Source organism: Eptatretus burgeri, chromosome 4 (genome assembly GCF_056783735.1).
Source record: "Eptatretus burgeri isolate ZD-2024b chromosome 4, Ebu_testis_v1, whole genome shotgun sequence".
Taxonomy (NCBI): Eukaryota; Metazoa; Chordata; class Myxini; order Myxiniformes; family Myxinidae; genus Eptatretus; species Eptatretus burgeri.
In genome coordinates, this window is record NC_140964.1 from 42,853,759 (window position 1) to 42,872,273 (window position 18,515).

Below are 18,515 nucleotides of genomic sequence, written 5' to 3' on the forward strand. Positions count from 1 at the left end.
TATTTTAAATAAATATCTGTTTCGCCCCCCTCCACCCCCCCAATTCTTTTTTTATTATTGATAATTTTTTTTTGAAACACAGTAAACATCTGAATCCCCTTCAACTCTTCCGAGGAGGAACGTTAAAACGGGATCAGGAACGACAGAAAAAAGAGGAGTTAAAAGGACCACCGGGAAGCAGGTGAGATGTACGGGAGGTACTGTTTTATGTGCGATATGAAGATGAAAGGATGTGTTGGTGAGGTGGACACATTAGTCAAGTTGGTGTGTGTGTGAGAGAGACAGACAGACAGACAGACAGCCAGAGAGACAGACAGACAGAGACAGAGACAGATATACAATTATGGTGAGGTGAAAAATTAGCAGATGATAAGGTGATTAACACCTGAGATATCTTTTTGTGTTGGCAATAGATGGGTGAGTGAGGGGGTTTGCTATGTGAGTGAGCATGCTGGCAGATGGGTGAGTTCGCAAGTGGGTGAAATAACAGATTGGCTTGAAATATGATGCAGCGATGCATGTGCCAATTAAATTCCCTTTTTCTTGCTTCTAATTCCCTCTGTACCACTCATACCCCGCTGTTTCACACCTCACCATTATTTTTCTTGCATAACATCTGATGCTAAACCCAATAGCAAAGAATCATGTTTTAGTGTTACATGTTTACTGTGCAACCTGATGTCTAAAAACATGTAATCAATGTTTGGGGTGTGGTGGAAAGGGCTCAGCTTTAGTTCAGATGGAATTTTTAATTTAAATACTTTGATTTAACATCTTTATCCTTGATTTTCATGCTTTAGCTTCTCCTGACGATTTCATGAGGGAGAAAAAAAAATCCTGAAAAAGGAATGGATCAAATTTTAATCTGAATTGATAGGGAACATATCGTAGGAACTAAATGAAGATGTTTTGATGATTTTTTGTTGTTGTATATACATAGTTGAGGCTCATGGAAGAGGTAGTACACCGAACGGATCAGGACGCAAACAGGACGCAAAAGACAAGCGTGCATGGGATGGCCAAGATGGATAGACAGGATGCATGAGGTGGACAAGATGGACACGGAAGGAAACTCCAAGGAGGGAAAACTGGATAATTGGAAGGAGGAAGGATTTGGGTGGGTTAAAGAGGGTAGAAAAGAAATGGTCTTGGATTGGGGATTATCTGAGACGGTGCTGAACACGTGCCTTGAAGACCTGGAGGGAAGAATGTGATTGAAGAGGATGTGGAAGTTGATTCCACAGGCAAGAAAAAAGAGGAACAAATGAATGGAGGTGAGCAGCAATCCTAGATTTAGATAGTTTTACCAGAAGGGGGTTGATGATGGACTGCGTCAGCCCTGCAGAATCCTGGGGGAACAAAGCACTGAAAATGCAGAGGGTGCAAGAACAGATACGAGGTGATAGAAGACAGAGCGACCACGTATAGCAAGACTGGAAGCACCAAGGACCTGAAGACTCAGACTTTTGTCCTCTGCACAGGTACTGGCAGTGCCACACCCAATGATCCAGTGAATCCATGACTCCCCAGGCCCAACTCAGACGTCTGTTGACCTGTGGCTCACAGCCAGCAGAGACATGAATATCACTGCCAAGGTAAGTGAATCTCTCTATAACCTCAACATCCTCACCACAAAGAGGTACAAGATAGCAGCATCCAAGATGTCATTGAAAGCCTGGATCTTCGTTCTGACCGTGGAAACCCGTAATCCCAGCGGCTCCGACTCCTCATTCAGCACCTTGAGGGCCCTCAAAAGGATATTTAGAGTTTCCGCAACGATGACTGCATCATCTGCGAAATCAAGGTCAGCGATCTTGACATTCCCAAACGATGCACCGCAGCTTGATCTCTCCGACATCCTCCCCAGAATCCAGTCCATACAAGCACTGAAAAGTGTGGGGGCCAGTACAAACCCCTGACGTACTCCAGTAACAACTGGAAATAAGTCGGAGATGGTATCACCACATCTCACAGCACTCTCAGTACCAGAGTAAAGTTCAGATATCAGATTGATAAGTTTTGGTGGCACCCCACGAAGACCAAGAATCCTGATTCACTGAATCGAACGCTTTGCAGAGATAAAGAGAGGCTGCCAGCAGCCCCTGCTGAAACTCTCGTCTGCGTTCCGTGAGGACCTGAAGAGCAAGGATACGGTCAATGGATGACGTCTTTGGTGTATAGCCTGACTGCTCTGGTCGCTGGTGCTCAAGCAGATGGTGGCGAACCCTCTCAAGAATTATCCGAGCAAAGACCTTGCCCGGCACTGAGAGCAGCGTCACCCCTCGGTAGTTGTTGCAGTCCTGACGATCACCCTTCCCTTTCCAGAGAGGGACAACAAGGCCCCTCTTCCAGTCAGTTGGGATGATGCCTGTGTTCCAAACAGGGCACAGAACTGCATGCAACAACATGAGTACAGCATTTCCACCAGCCTTGAGAAGTTCAGCATGGATGCCACAGATCCCAGAAGTGTTACGCCATTTCAACCAGTTCACGACAGCCTGTGTTTCCACAAATGAAGGTTGACCACAGTTGATTGGAGGATCAACAATAGGGATAGTAACAACCCTGACATCCAACTCGATAGCCGGTGGATCAGCCTGGTACAGCCGCTCAAAGTAACTGGCTCAGTGGGTCTTCACTTTGGACTCCTCTGTCAAGAGCCCACCATCCTCCACTCTAACTGCAGTACACCGGAGGGACAGGCTTGGAGGAATGCAATGTGCGAATTCCCTTGTAAGCAGGATGAGAATCACTTGATCACAGGTGATTCCTCACACATAGGCATCCATGTCCACCCTTAGTGCATGTACAGTTTTACTCCTCAGCTCCCTGAACAGCTCAGTTCTGCCATTAAGCCTGACCCTGTGAATGGTATCCAGTGTCCCTTGAGAGACAAAATTATTCTTCGCCCTATGGTGAGTTCCAGGACATCCACCGGCAAGATCAAGGACGGTGTTCTTGAAGGCACTCCACAACTCTTCAGGATTCCCCAAAGCACCCAGACCCCCACTCAGCCTGTTTGCAAACTTCTCAGCTAACCTCTAATCCTTGAGCTTGCCCACATCCAGCCGAGGCTGAAATGGTACCATTCTTTTGGATTCAAGCTGCAACTTCAGTTAATACAACAAGTCTGTGGTCGGTATTGAGGAACTTAGCACGCCGGTTGACCCTACAGTTCTGGATCATCCTCCAGTGACCATCATCGAGCACATAGTCGATCTCATTTGCCACACCACCAGAATTGGAATACCATGTCCAGCGATGACCCTGTTGGCGCTGAACCCATGAGGACCAACACACGTCTCACAACCATCCATATCAGTTCCAGTCGATGCATTGAAATCCTCCAAGACAAGAAGAGTATCTCGCTTGGGGCACTGATCAACTACAGACTCGAGCGTGGCATAGAATGCATCTTTCATGGTGAGATCACTAACCTCAGTCAGAGCATATACAGAGACCAGGGAAGCGAGACCCAAGGAGTTACAAATCCTTCATCTCATAATACGCTTGTTGACCGGTGTTACCTCAATTATCATTGGAGTCAGATTGTTGGACACAGCTACAGCAACTCCTTGGGCATGGTAATCATCAGTGATTAGACCAACAGTAGGTGTAACCACCCGGCATGATCTCGCCATTATCCGTTCTCCGAACCTCAGAGAGTGCTGCAATACCGATGTCCAAACGCTTGAGCTCAGATGATAATAGAGACAGGTGATCATCCTCTTTTCGGGATAGGACATTCCAGACACCCACCTGAAGGAACCACCTGAAGGGACAGGTTAACCCAAGGAGACCGCCATCTTGTGGATGACACATCAGCACCACTTCGCCACACACCAACGCAATCTGACCTTGGAGGTTTACCCCGTGGTTTTCCTCCTATATTCAAGAAATTGGGGTCCCAAAGGCTTTTCCCCAATCCCATCATCCGGTGAGCTGCCCTGCGGAGGGCAGCAGCACAGGATGTACTCCGATGAAGTGGGTTTTCAGGTTTAACATTTGTTGGTTTTGCGGAGTGAAGTGTTTTACGGTGGCCGGAGTGCAAATTCTGCCACCAACCTCCTAAAAAAAAAGTAACCCAACTGCAGGAGGACGTCCGCAGACACATTTTGGCACTACAAATGGATGGCCGTTGGCTCACAAGGAGCTCCTCCGCCCTTTGAGGACTGCCAAGTATGTAGATAGGAGGGTTTGCCAGACGGTCCTTTCAGAGAGAGATGGTGAGTGTGAGATTTGTCGGAATTGAAAGATGTATTCCAAATGTTTGACCAGTTTGTGATGGTTTTTTTTGTCAAGGTCAGAAGAGAGGGAAGAGGCAGCAGCTTGTCTGTCTGAAGGATGGGGATGTCATGGCATAGGGTGTAGTCATCAGCAAAGAGATAAAGAAGATTTTCCAGAGAGTCAGAGAGATAATTTATGAAGATCAGGAATAGGAATGGGCCTAGAACACTGCCTTGGGGCACTCCAGCCTTGACAGGAGAGGAGATGAAAGGATTCCGTTGAGTGCCACATTTTGGCTATGAGAGTAGAGGAGGTCAGTAAGCCATGCATGGAGTTGGCCTTGGATGCCATAGGCAGAGAGTTTGGAGAGCAAGGTGGGATGCCAGACAGTATCACAAGCACAAGATATGTCCAGAGAAATTGCCCTGACATCATGACCTGACATTGAGGGTCTCCACCCATTGTTGAGTGAGTCAAAACAGCATGTCCAAGGTGGAACGACCTGGTCTGAAATCAAATTGGTGATCTGAGATGAAGTTGTTCGAGAAAAGGAAGGAATTCATATCAACTGCAATGATGAATTCCATGACCTTGCTGTATATTGATAGTAAGCTAATCAATTTTTCTCCTTTATTATGTAATGCAGTGATGTTGGCAGACTTCCAAGCAGATGGAAGATGAACGAGCGCAAGTTATAGGGCGAAAAAGGCAGAGAGAGGATGTGCAACAGCACAGAGCAGGTTTTTGGACATGTGAGCTGATGCCGTTCGGTCCAGTTGCAGTCAGAGTCGAGGGTTGAAAGAACCTTCTCCACCTTCTCAGGTGCAAACGACACGGAGTCCAAGAGCAATTGGGTATGACAGGGAAGGATGGGTGGTACTGAGAGTGAAGGGTTGGGGACACAAGATTTGGAAGCAAACACAGCATTAAGGTATTCATCCTTCTTATGAGAAGAGTCGGCTGTAGTGGCATTTGAAGAGAGGGAAGGAATGGAAGGGGAGCATACTCCAGAGACAGATTTAACAAGGCATTACCAGGTTTTCAAGGAGGGAGACAAGTTTGAAAGTTCAATCTTGAGGTTGGACAGATGTTGTTTTCTGGCTCTCCTGAAAACAGACACACACTTGTTTTCCGGTCTCCGAACCAACACGTCTCATAACCATCCATATCAGTTCCAGTCGATGCATTGAAATCCCCCAAGACTAGAAGAGTATCTCGCTTGGGGCACTGGTCAACCACAGACTTATGGTGAGTTCTAAAACATCCACTGGCAACATCAAGAACGTCTCCCATCATCCCCCATCCTTCAGACAGACAAGCTGCTGCCTCTTCCCTCTCTTCTGACCTTGAAAAAAAAAGCATCACAAACTGGTCAAACATTTGGAATATGTCTTTCAATTCTGACAAATCTCACACTCACCATCTCTCTCCGAAAGGACCATCTGGAAAACTTTTTGGAAAGCACTAAGATTGGCTTTGGTCAGATTTGCCTTCCAGGAAGAGAAAGCAAGTTGTTTCAGAGCAACTGCCTCACCACAGGATTCAGTGTACCATCCATCCATCCATCAGGACCATACTCTGTGCAGAGCGTTGGTGTTGCCTAAGCAGTCTCCTTGGCTATTGGGCACAATCCTGGACAGGTCGCCACTCCGACACAGGATACCAGCAAGCTGGCACTCATTTTGTCGACCTCAGTGTACCATGGGTGGGAAGAAGGGTAGGATAATTGAAGATGAGATGGGATGAATATGTGCATAAGAGTAAGGAGGCTTCTGTGGAAGAATTCCCAGGCTGAGTTAACATCAGGGGCAGTATATATGGGAGACCAGTGCTGAAGAGAGATGGCTGCTTGCAGTCCCTGGCAATCTGCCTGAGTGAATTGCCAGACTCACCGGCATTGAGGCAGGTGTCTGAGAATAGCCAAAGAGATGTTGACTTAACTGGAAAAGCAATATGGAAACATCGAGGTGTTCTCTCCCACGGAGAGGTCAGGGCCATATCTCTGGACATATCTCATACTTGTGATACTGTCTGGCATCTCCCACGGAGAGAACACCGAGTTGTTGTTTTTAGCACTTTTCAGTTCCCCCATTATTTGGCCATGGAATATTGCTCTTCATTTTGAAGTGTTGCACTCGCATCCTGTCCTGAAGTCCTTAATGGAGAGTTTAAGATTGAAACTTTTCTGAGCCATGATACTTGCCGGTTGCCTTTTTGTACTAATCAGACAGAATGGTATATCTCCCACTGTGCCATTCGATTTCCAGCCAATCAATTCCATATCATTGTATGGACTATCATTAAAAAAATAATTTTCATGAACCTTTAAGTCACCAAGTTTTCGCAACAGTGGTGGTATGAGGGTTGTGATCGAAGTTTAGTGGAGTTGTGGTCAAGATGAGTTGCTCGGTTTCCTTTTCAAATTTACACCACCTTACCTTGATTTGAAAAGGCCAAAATAAATTAAAGGGATTTGTCGGATTGAACCGTGATTGGAAGGATAAAGGAGCATGGTAACACAGTGGAGAACGAAGAGAGGAGGTAAGAGATAATGGAGAGGAGTAAAATGGAAAATGGAGATAATGACAAATGGGGTGAGAGCGTGGGTGAGAAAGCAAAGATGTGTTTGTGTGAGGGGGTGAATGGAAGGGTCAGAGGAAGGAAGTTTAATGGATGTAAGCAGACCCCTGTCAATGGATCAAAGTGTGCTTTAATCCACGAAACGACCTAATCAATTAGAAATGTAGTCATGGTACAAACCATCGAGGATAGCAGCGTACTCCAACGTGCCGCACACTGTTTGCCCAGATTCAAGAAGAGTTGAATAGTGAAAATTTTGCATGCTTCAAACCTCAAGCCATGAAAGATCGATGGCAAACCAAAACTCAATTGCTCCCAAGTGGGTATCCAAAGTAACCGGTCATCTTTCACTCCAGCGGCTGCATTGATCATCGTGTTCATAAAAAGACTTCTCGTGGGGTCTTCCTGGAATAACAACACCCATTGAACACCTTCACCAGAAAGCCCAGCTTGCAGGGCGATCGAGATGGATGCGACTGACAGGTTTGTGCATTCTTCCATGAACCAAATCACAGGAACGTTTTCTCTCAACGGAGAGGCACAAATTTCTCGTGAAAGGGTGCACCGACAGCTACACTTTGTTTGATCTCATTTCTGAGCATGGGGTTGAAGGTTTTCTTCATGAAGCAACTGCCACGGCGGTTATAGAACACAAATGGTTTCTAATGATTCAAAATGGTCCCCTCATATAATTCATGATTGACAACATAACATTACCTCTGAAGGATGGCGTGCTCCACAATGCAATGGCACCGCACCATATGACGGTCTTAGCTTGATCCTATTCCCAGGCAATAAAACTCTGGAATAGACAACTCAAAGGTGAGTGAGTGCACGAATGTTAAACTATCCTGGTGAATAAATATTTAAAGGAATAAAAAAATAATGGATTCACATTGGTACACAGAGATAAAGGAAATACATCTCCAAGGAGAAAGACACGTGTTCTATCTTGTTATATAAACAAGCAAATACAATCCGTCGCTTCGCTGATCGGAATATTAATTGTGTGGGGGGGGGGAGGGAGAGAAAGTGGAAGGGAAGGGGTAGAGGAGGGAGAAAGGAGAAGATGGTGGAGGGTGGGGTAGTGGGGAGGGGAAGGGGGCGTTCTGGACATGTGTTTGATATGGGGACTTCAGAGAAAGCCGGGGGGGGGGGTGGGGGGTTTAAAGAGACTGCTAAAAAAACAAAAGATTTCATTTGTCCAATTCACACAATCTTTGACACCCTTTTCTCTCCTTTACCATCAGAGAGTTGTATGGTGGGAGTGGGGATTTGGGAGGAGGATAGTAATAGGGGGAGGGAAGGGAAGGCAGAGGGAGGTGAAGGCAGCAGGAGGGGAGGGGGTTTGGGAGAAGGATAGCAATAGGGGGAGGGAAGGCAAGGCAGAGGGAGGTGAAGGCAGCATGAGGGGAGGGGTTTGGGAGGATAGTAATAGGGGGAGGGAAGGGAAGGCAGAGGGAGGTGAAGGCAGCATGAGGGGAGGGAAGGCAGCGTGGTGAGGGGGGATGAGGCAGCGCGTGGGGTGGGGAGGCAGTGCGAAGTGGGGGAAGGTAGCATTAGGGTGAGGAGCAGCACGAGGGAGGGGGGCAGCACAGACACGGGGAAAGGCAGCGCAGAGGGGAAGAGGCAGTGTAGGGGTGTGCAAGGCAGCACAGACGGGCGGAGAGGCAGCACAGGAGGGGGAGAGGCAGTGCAGGAGGGGGAGAGGCAGTGTAAGGGTGTGGAAGGCAGCATAGGGGTGTGGAAGGCAGCGCGAGGGAAAGGGGAGGCAGTGCGAGGGGATGGGAAGAAGGCAGTGTGAGGGCAAGGGAAGGAAGCATGAGGGAAGGTAGCATAAGGGGAATGAAGGGAGCGTAAGGGGAGGGCAAGGATGCGTAATGTGAATGGAAGGAAGCATGACTGGAGGGGGAGGGAAGGCAGCATAAGCGGAATGAAAGCAGTGTAAGGGCAAGGGAAGGAAGCGTGAGGGGAGGTGTAGGGAAGGCAGCATAAGGGAAATGAAGGCAGTGTAAGGGCAAGGGAAGGAAGCACGAGGGGAGATGTAGGGAAGGCAGCATAAGGGTAATGAAAGCAGTGTAAGGGCAAGGGAAGGAAGCGTGAGGGGAGGGTAGGGAAGGCAGCATAAGGGGAATGAAAGCAGTGTAAGGGCAAGGGAAGGAAGCGTGAGGGGAGGTGTAGGGAAGGCAGCATAAGGGGAATGAAAGCAGTGTAAGGGAAAATGGAAGGAAGCATGAGGGGAGGTGTAGGGAAGGCAGCATAAGGGAAATGAAGGCAGTGTAACGGCAAATGGAAGGAAGTGCGAGGGGAGGGTAGGCAGCACACCAGGGCATTACCAGGGCGATAAAATGCGCCGAAACAGCAACGTTTTATTTTTAACTGCCGTGTTCCATATAAAACCAGGCAGGAGCATTTTAAAATTAAAACTCATCCTATCGACCTGGCGAAGGCCTGCCTGCATGCCCCACTCCCATATGCATTCCTCCAACGTGCTCACATGCAGGCACCCACAAACCCCACCATGTCCGACCTTCGTGTGTGCTGTCCACATACTTCTTAGTTTTTAGCCACTGCCGACTATTAATATATTGCAGAAACTATTAGTATATTTATATTGATATTTTGTCATGAATGCAGATTGCACAAAACAGGAAAAAGAAAACTGCATACGTAATTGCCAAACAAAAAAAGGACCCCTGTCGACTCTATCGTCATTGATTGTAAACTAGTACGTGCCCGTAAAAAAAAAAAAAAAAATAATAATAATAATAAATAAATAAATAAACCACACAGGCCGTTTCTTCGCTCTCACGTGCCCGTACGTGCGTGACCCGGAAGTTCGATATTATTCGCAGTTACGATTATTCGCAATTTATTTTTAATACCCAATTATTCAATTAGCGCCAACGTATTTTACCTTTTCGCAATGTCGTGGCAAGGAAAAACAAAAAGAGAAGAGAAGAGAGAGAAAAAATTTACTTCCTGGTTCAGAGCATACCAGCACTCTGATGTTCCCGAAATTTATACACCGTCTAATATGAAAACGATCATAACTTGGGCCATTCTGTTTATCTATAAATGCGCATAAGAAATCGAGAAATTATTAGAATACACGAAGTCATCACTCTCTGGAAGCTCGTACGTTGTAACCCGTAATGGGGAACGTGGCTGTGCTTCCCTTCACCATCGGCCATGCCCACGCAACGTGTCTTCCCATTGGTTTGGTAAATAAATGGCCATAACTTGGGAAGCACTTGTCCGATTAATATCAAACCTTGAAAAGGCACATCCTCAGGTCCCCAGCAACATACCTGGCAAGTTTCAATTAGATCGGACCAGAGGTTGTCGAGAAACAGCGGTCACACACACACACACACACACACACACACACACACACACACACACACACACACACACACACACACACACACACACACACACACACACACACACACACACACACACACACACAGCTGGAATTATAGATCGATGCAGGTTAGAGAGCACGGCATTGTGACAAAGAAGTTCCACTTTTTGCACATTCCTTAAACTTTTCTTTATTAAATATAATCGTCCGAACAGTCGAAAAAAAATAAGCGTAATGTTAATTTTTATTCCGTTTGTTTTTCGCAATTCCGCAAAGATTGGTATTTCCATCAGCAAAGTGACAGGTCTGTAATTTTGAAACAAACAACGAAGCAGCTTAGTGAGCACTTTCCAAGTGGCTTAAGCACTCAAGCAAGCACTCCAATGGAACACCTGGCTGGACAAGCGATTACCCATTTCCGTCGGTCACATAAACCCGTGCACCTGGAAACACCCAAGCGATGCCCACATTGGACAAATGAACTTTTTTTTTTAGCAGTTGGAACTGCTGCTAAGTTGAATTCTGGAGCTTAAATTTTGTCATTCGGCTTAGTTTAAGAGATTCTCGAGGTTATGACGTGCATAAATGAAATAAAGCCACAAATGGTGGCATCTCTGGCCGCTTATAAGCATTGCAATGTACCCAGTGATTCGTAGCTTTGATGAACAGGCATTCGATAATACGAGTGAGGAAAGTGAAAAGAAAACTTTATTGTTCAGAAATCATTCCAGCCTGTTCCAAGTCAAGGCATGGTTGAGCAGGCCAAAAACACATGATGGCTTCAGATCACCAGCGAGGTAACCCAGGATATGCCTCAAGACCCGAGAGAGTGAGGTGGCTGAAGATGCGCCTGATAAATGATATAATTAAATAGGCCTTTAATTATCTTCAAAAGGGGTGTTCTAATTCACCAAAACACCCAATTTTCACTCATGCATTTCTTTGGAGTTCCATTACGCATGTAAAGTTTTCGGCTGCTAGGTTTCATGGGTTTGGAGTTCTGGAGGACACACACACACACACACACACACACACACACACACACACACACACACACACACACACACACACACACACACACACACACACACACACACACACACACACACACACACACACACACACATACATACACACACACACACACACACACACACACACACTTATTAGTATAGATTGTTTCCTAAATATTGTTATGGCTGTGGAAATTCGCAATACATCATAAAGGTTCCTTAGATCAGTTATCCCGGGAAGTTTATGTGCAGATAGGTTTCCCCACCGTTGTTTTGAGGGTATTGTTCGTGTTCACCGGGCTGCGACTCTTTGAGATAGCCGTTTTTCTTTATCTATCGTTATTTTGAACCACGCAAACCACAACCGCCACCAAGTACGTCACAACGCCAAGCACGCAACAAACCTCCACACAAACAACTGCCACCACCAACTACGTCACAACGCCAACCATGCTACAATCGCCACCACAACAACCACCACCATCTTCGCCACTACGCCCGCTTACGAACGCCATCCTCCACGGACCACGCTACGACGGTTTCCACGTTGGAAACCGTCGAGAACGCAAGGAGGGAAACAACAAGGAAGTGCCTCGATGAATGCACGGATTTTTCTTCCGCCTGAATCCCCCGAGCTTGGTGTGAAGGAAAGCGGTTGGGCAGCTCGCTCCCGATTGGTGGATGCACGGCGTGAGGCAGTAGGGAGTGAGGAACGCCCCTTTTCGGGAAGCTTCTCGAAGGGAGGTGGAGCCAGATGTGGGGTGGGGCGAAGGGCGGAGCCTCACGTTATAAAGGGCGGACGCGCACGAGGCTCGCGGGCTCTCGTTCTTGGTCTCGTGGCGCTGGTCACCCCTTGGGGCTTCGCTCTGCCTCTCTTCTTGGTTCATGCTCGAGGCTTGCCTCTTCTCTCTTCTCTTTTGGTTCCTGCACTCGTGGCCTTGTGAGTGGCCAGTTGGCGCAGCAGAGCCGGCTGTGTGGTGGACCTGTGCGTCCGGACAAGGGGTGCCGGAGAGGGTTCGCCGGCCGAGTGGGAGGCCCAGAACCAGGTGCGACCACGCTGACAGTCGTGGGAGAGGGACTTGACGACCACTAAACAGGGGGCAGGTAACCTGCACGGTCTCGTGGGCCTTTTCGGTCATCCACGGCCCACGACCATAAAGGTCTACGGACCCCGTCTACCCCCTTGCCTGTGAGGGGGGTTTTCTTTTGTTTTGGTATGCATACTGTGGCGCCGTGTCCCCTAAGTTAAAACCTGTGTAAGTGACTGTGCTTGTAAATAATAATTATAGTCGGTCGTATTGCTTTTGCATTCTATTTGTTGCTTGTATATTGCATGACTGCCCTTGCTTGTGTTGTGCTGTATAGTGAATAAATGTCCTTGTGTGCAATGTACCCCATTCGTCGTGTCCTATTTCCCTTTTGAAAAGCCATCTTGCATCGTTGAATGAGTAGTGGGTTTTGAACGCCCGGTAAAGAGAATCGGATCCGTCGAGGTCGGCGATAACACCGCTCGGTTATCACTGTAGTACGGAACGGACCGCTTAAGCAGTTCGTGTCCCAGGCCGACCTGCGGTGCGGTGCAGCCCCTCGGTAGGTTACCCACGCGAGTACTTAGGTATATCGACATTCGGCGAGTCACCCTATTTCGCGCGGGTAGAATTCGGACTGGGTTGTGGTGAGGTTAAACCCCCACCCGTGGCTAGCTCCTTGGCGGTAGTTCCAAGAGGGTCACGACTGAATTGTCTGTCCGGTGGGCGACGCGGCTGCTATTAGTGGAAAGCGGCCGATCGCACGCTGGCGGGCACGGATTCGTAACAATATCAATGTTCCCGTTCTGTTAGTCATTCAATGAATTAATAACCTGAGAATGATTTTTTTAAAAAAGATGTGTGTAATTACAAATCATTCTCAATTATATAATCAGGTGATTTCAATTTTCCTTCTCAGAGGCAAATATTCTTTAAATGTAGCTTCACCACCACCACCACATTCCCCCCAATTACATTTACTACATTATAATTATAACATTATCAATGAAAATCTGAGAATTATTCATTCATTTGTCTTCTGAAGTACTTTTGGAAAACATACCATTGCATGTGGGTTTTTAATCGTCTTCAAAATCACCCTCATTCTTACCCTGTCCCTCGTTTACAATCTCTTTGCACCTCCTTCCCCGTCAGGGAACGGGAGGGCCAGCAGGCACCCGTCGTCATGGCAATGGCAGAGCTGCGAGAGTCGGGTGGCAGCTCTGGGGACCTCAGCTGCTGTGATGGAGGCAGCCTAACATCACTGTGGCAACAGCAGCAGTGCCTATCTCTGGTGAATATTGCATACGGGCAGCGTCAGCTTTATGTTTTATATGGTCAAAATAACCACGATGTTCTACAAGTCTTTGATCGAATGGCTTAGAATTGAACGAATGGCTTCAATCATTTTCAAAATTACAACTACCTTATGTCAAATATCCTCCCTGCCTGAGGCTTTGTTCACTCTTATGTAAGCAAGTATCAACGAACAGATGATACATCATACAGGGATCGGGTTGAGTACCTCATATTAGGTTCCATGTATCAATGTAAGACCAAGAAGTCGAAGCCATCTCAGTGTCAGTGTATGTTTAGTGAGGTGGACATCACCCAAATGTTTATGACACCTTATTTAAAACTTGCAATTTTCTTTTCTCAGATTCATGAAAACTTAAGATAACTAAAGGAACAAGAACCACCATTTTGATTGAATTCAAACATTGTTAATCTACATTCAGGACTGTTGGGGGGCGGGGGGGGGGGGTGGAACAGGAATAAAATTTCAGGAATAAAATTCTTCCTACACTACAATGCACTGCATCGAAATTCTTGAAAATAGTTTAATCGCTTAAAATTTATACACGCTAGGTATGCCGACCCGTCACATCGCCGATGGCTTTAATCAAAAGAAAACATGTTGTACTTCACAAACATATTGCACATCGATCTGTCAATATCAATGAGGATGTAAAATTAAGTCGAACATGCGAAAAAAGGATCTTTTATAACATGTAGTTGTCATGGTGGCTGTGGTTGTTGTTGGTTGTGTGCTACTTCCGTGTTGAACCTTGACAATGAATACATATAAATAAATAAATAAAAAATGACCGTTTTTACAGCCATTTTCCCTGCTGTGCAGGGGTTTGGCTATTTGTGAGGCAATGTTTTATGGCCGGATGCCCTTCCTGACGCCAACCCTGGTCGCCTCTTACGACACACAGGGATATGGTACACCTATTCTAACCGGGGCATACACCGGGACCAGTACACTGGCACTCATTTCGCCGACCTCGGAAGGATGACAGGCTGAATCAACCCCCTGGTGTTAATTCAGCAGCCAACGGGGCTTGAAATCAGGACACTGGGATCCCAAGCCGCCACCCTAACCACTAAGCCAACACCAGGCTTGAATACATATAAATAAATAAATAAAAATCCCAGCATCTCCAACTCCTCATTCAGCACCTCGAGGGCCCCCAAAAGGATATCCAGAGTCTCTGCAAAGATGACTGCATCATCTGCAAAATCAAGGTCAGAGATGTTGACATTCCCAAACGATACACCACAGCTTGATCTCTCCGACATCCTCCCCAGAATCCAGTCCATGCAAGTGCCGAAAAGTGTGGGGCCAGTACACACTACTGACGAACTCCAGTAACAACTGGAAATAAGTCAGAGATGGTATCACCACATCTCACAGCATTCACTGTACCAGAGTACAGTTCAGACATCAGATTGTTCAGTTTTGGTGGCACCCCACAACGACCAAGAATCCTCCAGAGGGCATCCCGATTCACTGAATCAAACGCTTTACAGAGATCAACATAGGCTGCAAGCAGCCCCTGCCGAAACTCTTGTCTGCGTTCGGTGAGGACCTGAAGAGCAAGGACATGGTCAATCGTTGACCTCTTTGGTGTAAAGCCTGACTGCTCTGGACGATGCTGCTCAAGCAAACGGTGGCGAATCCGATCAAGAATTATCCGAGCAAAGACCTTGAACGGCACTGAGAGCAGCGTCACCCCTCAGTAGTTGTTGCAGTCCTGGTGATCACCCTTCCCTTTCCAGAGAGGGACAACAAGGTCCCTCTTGCAGTCAGTTGGGATGATGCCTGTGTTCCAGGCAGAGCACAAAACTGCATGCAACAACATGAGTACAGTATTTCTACCAGCCTTGAAGTTCAGCATGGAGGCCACAGATCCCTGGAGCTTTACCCAATTTCAACCAGTTCACTGTGTTTCCACAAAAGAAGGTGCATCACAGTTGATTGGAGGGTCAGCAATATGGATAGTAACACCCCTGACATCCAACTCGACATCTGGTGGATCAGCCTGGTATAGCAGCTCAAAGTAACTGGCCCAGCGGGCCTTCACTTCAGACTCCTCTGTTAAGAGCCCACCACCCTTCGCTCTAACTTCAGTACACCGAGGGATAGGCTTGGATGAACGCAATGCGCGAATTCCCCTGAAAGCAAGACGAGAACCACTTGACCACAGGTGATGCTCTACCCCCTTCACAGATTCCTCACACATTGGCTTCTTTATCCACCCTCAGTGCACGTACAGTTATACGCCTCAACTCCATGAACAGCTCAGCTCTGCCATTAAGCCTGGCCCTGCGACTCTGTTGTCAGGTCAAGCCAGATTGGATCTGTGACCTGCTACAGGTACCATGTAAACCTGTACTAACCTGTTTCATGGTCAGGTTGTCGGCGACTAAACCGTCTCCCCCACCAGGTTTTCTGATAAGGAGGGTGTATGATATGGACACACAGCAGGATTAAAAACAAAACTTGTCAAAGGACGGAGGAGCTCCTTGTGAGCCAATGGCTATCCATTCCTCGTGCCAAATTGTGTCTGCGGTCATCCTCCTGCAGTTGGGTTACTGTTTTTTTTGGAAGTTGGTGGCAGGATTTGCACTCCAGCCACCGTAAAACCCTCCACTCTGCAAGATTAAGATTACTTTGCACAGGTTTATTACAACTGTGTTCAGGCCTTGAGTGAGTATGTTGCTTATACACTGCTTTGATTGTTCCCAGGAGCAATCAATTCAAAATAAATTTAATAAAAAGAACTTAAAAGAAGGGAAAGTGGTCCTAGTGCATTTTGCAATGCCCAAGATTGGTAATTCATGCGAAACCATAAGGCCAACATTCCCCAATTTGTAATGCAGGAAATATTTTAAAATATATTTCATTGAATTTCCCTGGGCAACGTCAGGTACTTCAGCTAGTTTAAGATAAAAGAACTAGAATAGCACTTGGTAAAGTGCATACCTCCGCCAGGCTAAACGGTTTACGATTTGTCGCCCAACGATAAGCCGGATCTGCATCCGGACCTGAACCAAAATCGAATCAGCTTGTTCTTATCACCTACCATACTCAACCACATTTTGTCCGAATCCATCCACAATGTTTTGAAATATCGTGTTCTATCTATATCGTTGTTGGCCCTACCTCTCAACAGTGAAGAATCACTTAAAAAAATTCTAGTATCCGGATCCAGTTCTTCAATAAAATCGAATCAATTCGTCTTTGTCACACACCAGACCTGTCCACCAAGTTTCGTCTGAATCCGTCCATAACTTTTTGAGATATCCTGTTCACAGACAGAGAGACAAACAAACAGGGATGAAAACACCGACCACCTTTGGGGGAAGAGGTAAAAAACACAGAATGACAGATGACAACAGAGGAAAACGCATAAAACACAGACTGGAGTAATTACACGGTGCCGGATATGATGGGCCAGATCGCCTCCTCTTGTTTCGGACTTGCTTGCATAGAGAGAAGATAATTGCTTGGAAGTGGAAAACCTTGATAAAAATAAAACCACGTTTCAATGCTAATGTTTTAAACCTGTTTTCCATTACATGGCTTGACGAAACAATCCCCAAACCCTCTTACCATTTCAGCCAATCAGGGAACCACAAGAAATGTGCAAACTGAAGTTAAACTCCGACTCCAAGGACCAACCACCACTGGCAAAGAAATCAAGTTTGAAGTCGCAAGACCCATCCAGCCTTGGTTCATCAATTGGCACAGACTGGACAGGCCTTGGAACACAGACAACCGGTAAATAACCGTGCTTAAAACAATGCATATTGCTTATTGAATGCTTCAAGAAAAATTTTCTTTATTTTCATACTGATCAGATATGATGGACTTTTGTTGTGGTATAGTAAGGCATTTTGGGCTGAGATATAATTAAGTACTGGTTTTAATGGTCTGGTGGTGTTGTATTTCACGATTTTTACTCTCTTACTTTCCACTCTTACGCAGTTACAATTTGCTTTTCATTGCAATCCCTACTTTGTGCTGATTATAATTAATTACACTGATGATCAATTATTTTCATTATGACTTTCCTACTTGTAAGCTGCTGTGTCATCAGTAGGTTTTTTGTTGCAAGCTTCATGTCTTACTCTCGATATGCAAATCAAGCGTTATGATTAGTACAAACAAAAATTTGGAGGTTAGACAAAAGAGGCCTGGACGAAAAGGAAGGATACGCATAAGTGAGGATTTCCAGCTTTCTGGGGTTTTGCGAGTTTGCGGAGCACCTCCCTTTTCCTTAGCTGCTTGCATCCTTGAGGCAGTGCATTCTTGGAGATGTATCTGCATTTTCACACCCAAGGTGCCTCAAAATGGCAAACATGCTTTCCCAATCAGCAGACAGCCATTCAGCTATTATTAGATCACCAGGAAAATTCAGCACAGATATCCCAGAGCTGCTGCGTATGAATCATGCATACACATCTATATCTACGCTTTCATGGTCAAGGATGCTTGTCCCGTATTGACTTTTCAAAATCATTTCGCAGTTTTCCAACATTGTTCCAGTGAGGGAATAGAAGAACGAGGATTTCAGACTTCAGATGCCAGATGTTCAGGCAATTAATTCTAATTTAATCAACAGTGTGGCATAAACACAAGCATATTGCCAAAAACCGGACAATAAATCAAATTCTCATTTGTATGAGCAACATGGCAAGGCTGTGTTTGTTGGCGATACGATGAGGTCACGTTTCCCCCTCGGAGGCTGTTCTGACTCTTTTGGCCAGCTGGGGTTCACCCATATATTACTCATTGATGACCCAGCAGAGCTTAACCTCAATTATAAGTTCGCAGGCATCTTGCACTCATTCACAAATATGCAAATTTTTAACATCCACCAGTGAATTCTAACAGGGCAGTTGGCTTAACATCTTCAAAAACTTGTCATCCTTCTTTAATGCCAAGCATGGCATCATGTCCCTCCAAGGAGGACGTACTCATTGAGGCAACGGAGCACCAGGATGACA

General features: G+C 46.3%; 2 protein-coding genes across 8 annotated transcripts in view; one reads left to right on the plus strand and one right to left on the minus strand.

Moving 5' to 3' along the window:
* PDE6D (phosphodiesterase 6D) overlaps nt 1-18,515 on the minus strand; it is a 71,116-nt gene that overhangs the window by 34,760 nt on the left and 17,841 nt on the right. The window lies entirely within an intron of this gene.
* Nucleotides 1-18,515, plus strand: part of LOC147027908 (peroxisomal targeting signal 1 receptor-like) — a 69,673-nt gene that overhangs the window by 3,507 nt on the left and 47,651 nt on the right. For all 6 annotated transcript variants that reach the window (XM_085877666.1, XM_085877667.1, XM_085877663.1 and 3 more), the window contains exons 2-4: nt 83-181; nt 13,371-13,509; nt 17,127-17,286. In XM_085877666.1, coding sequence (XP_085733792.1) covers nt 83-181; nt 13,371-13,509; nt 17,127-17,286 — 398 coding nt within the window. The remainder of the gene's footprint in view (nt 1-82; nt 182-13,370; nt 13,510-17,126; nt 17,287-18,515) is intronic.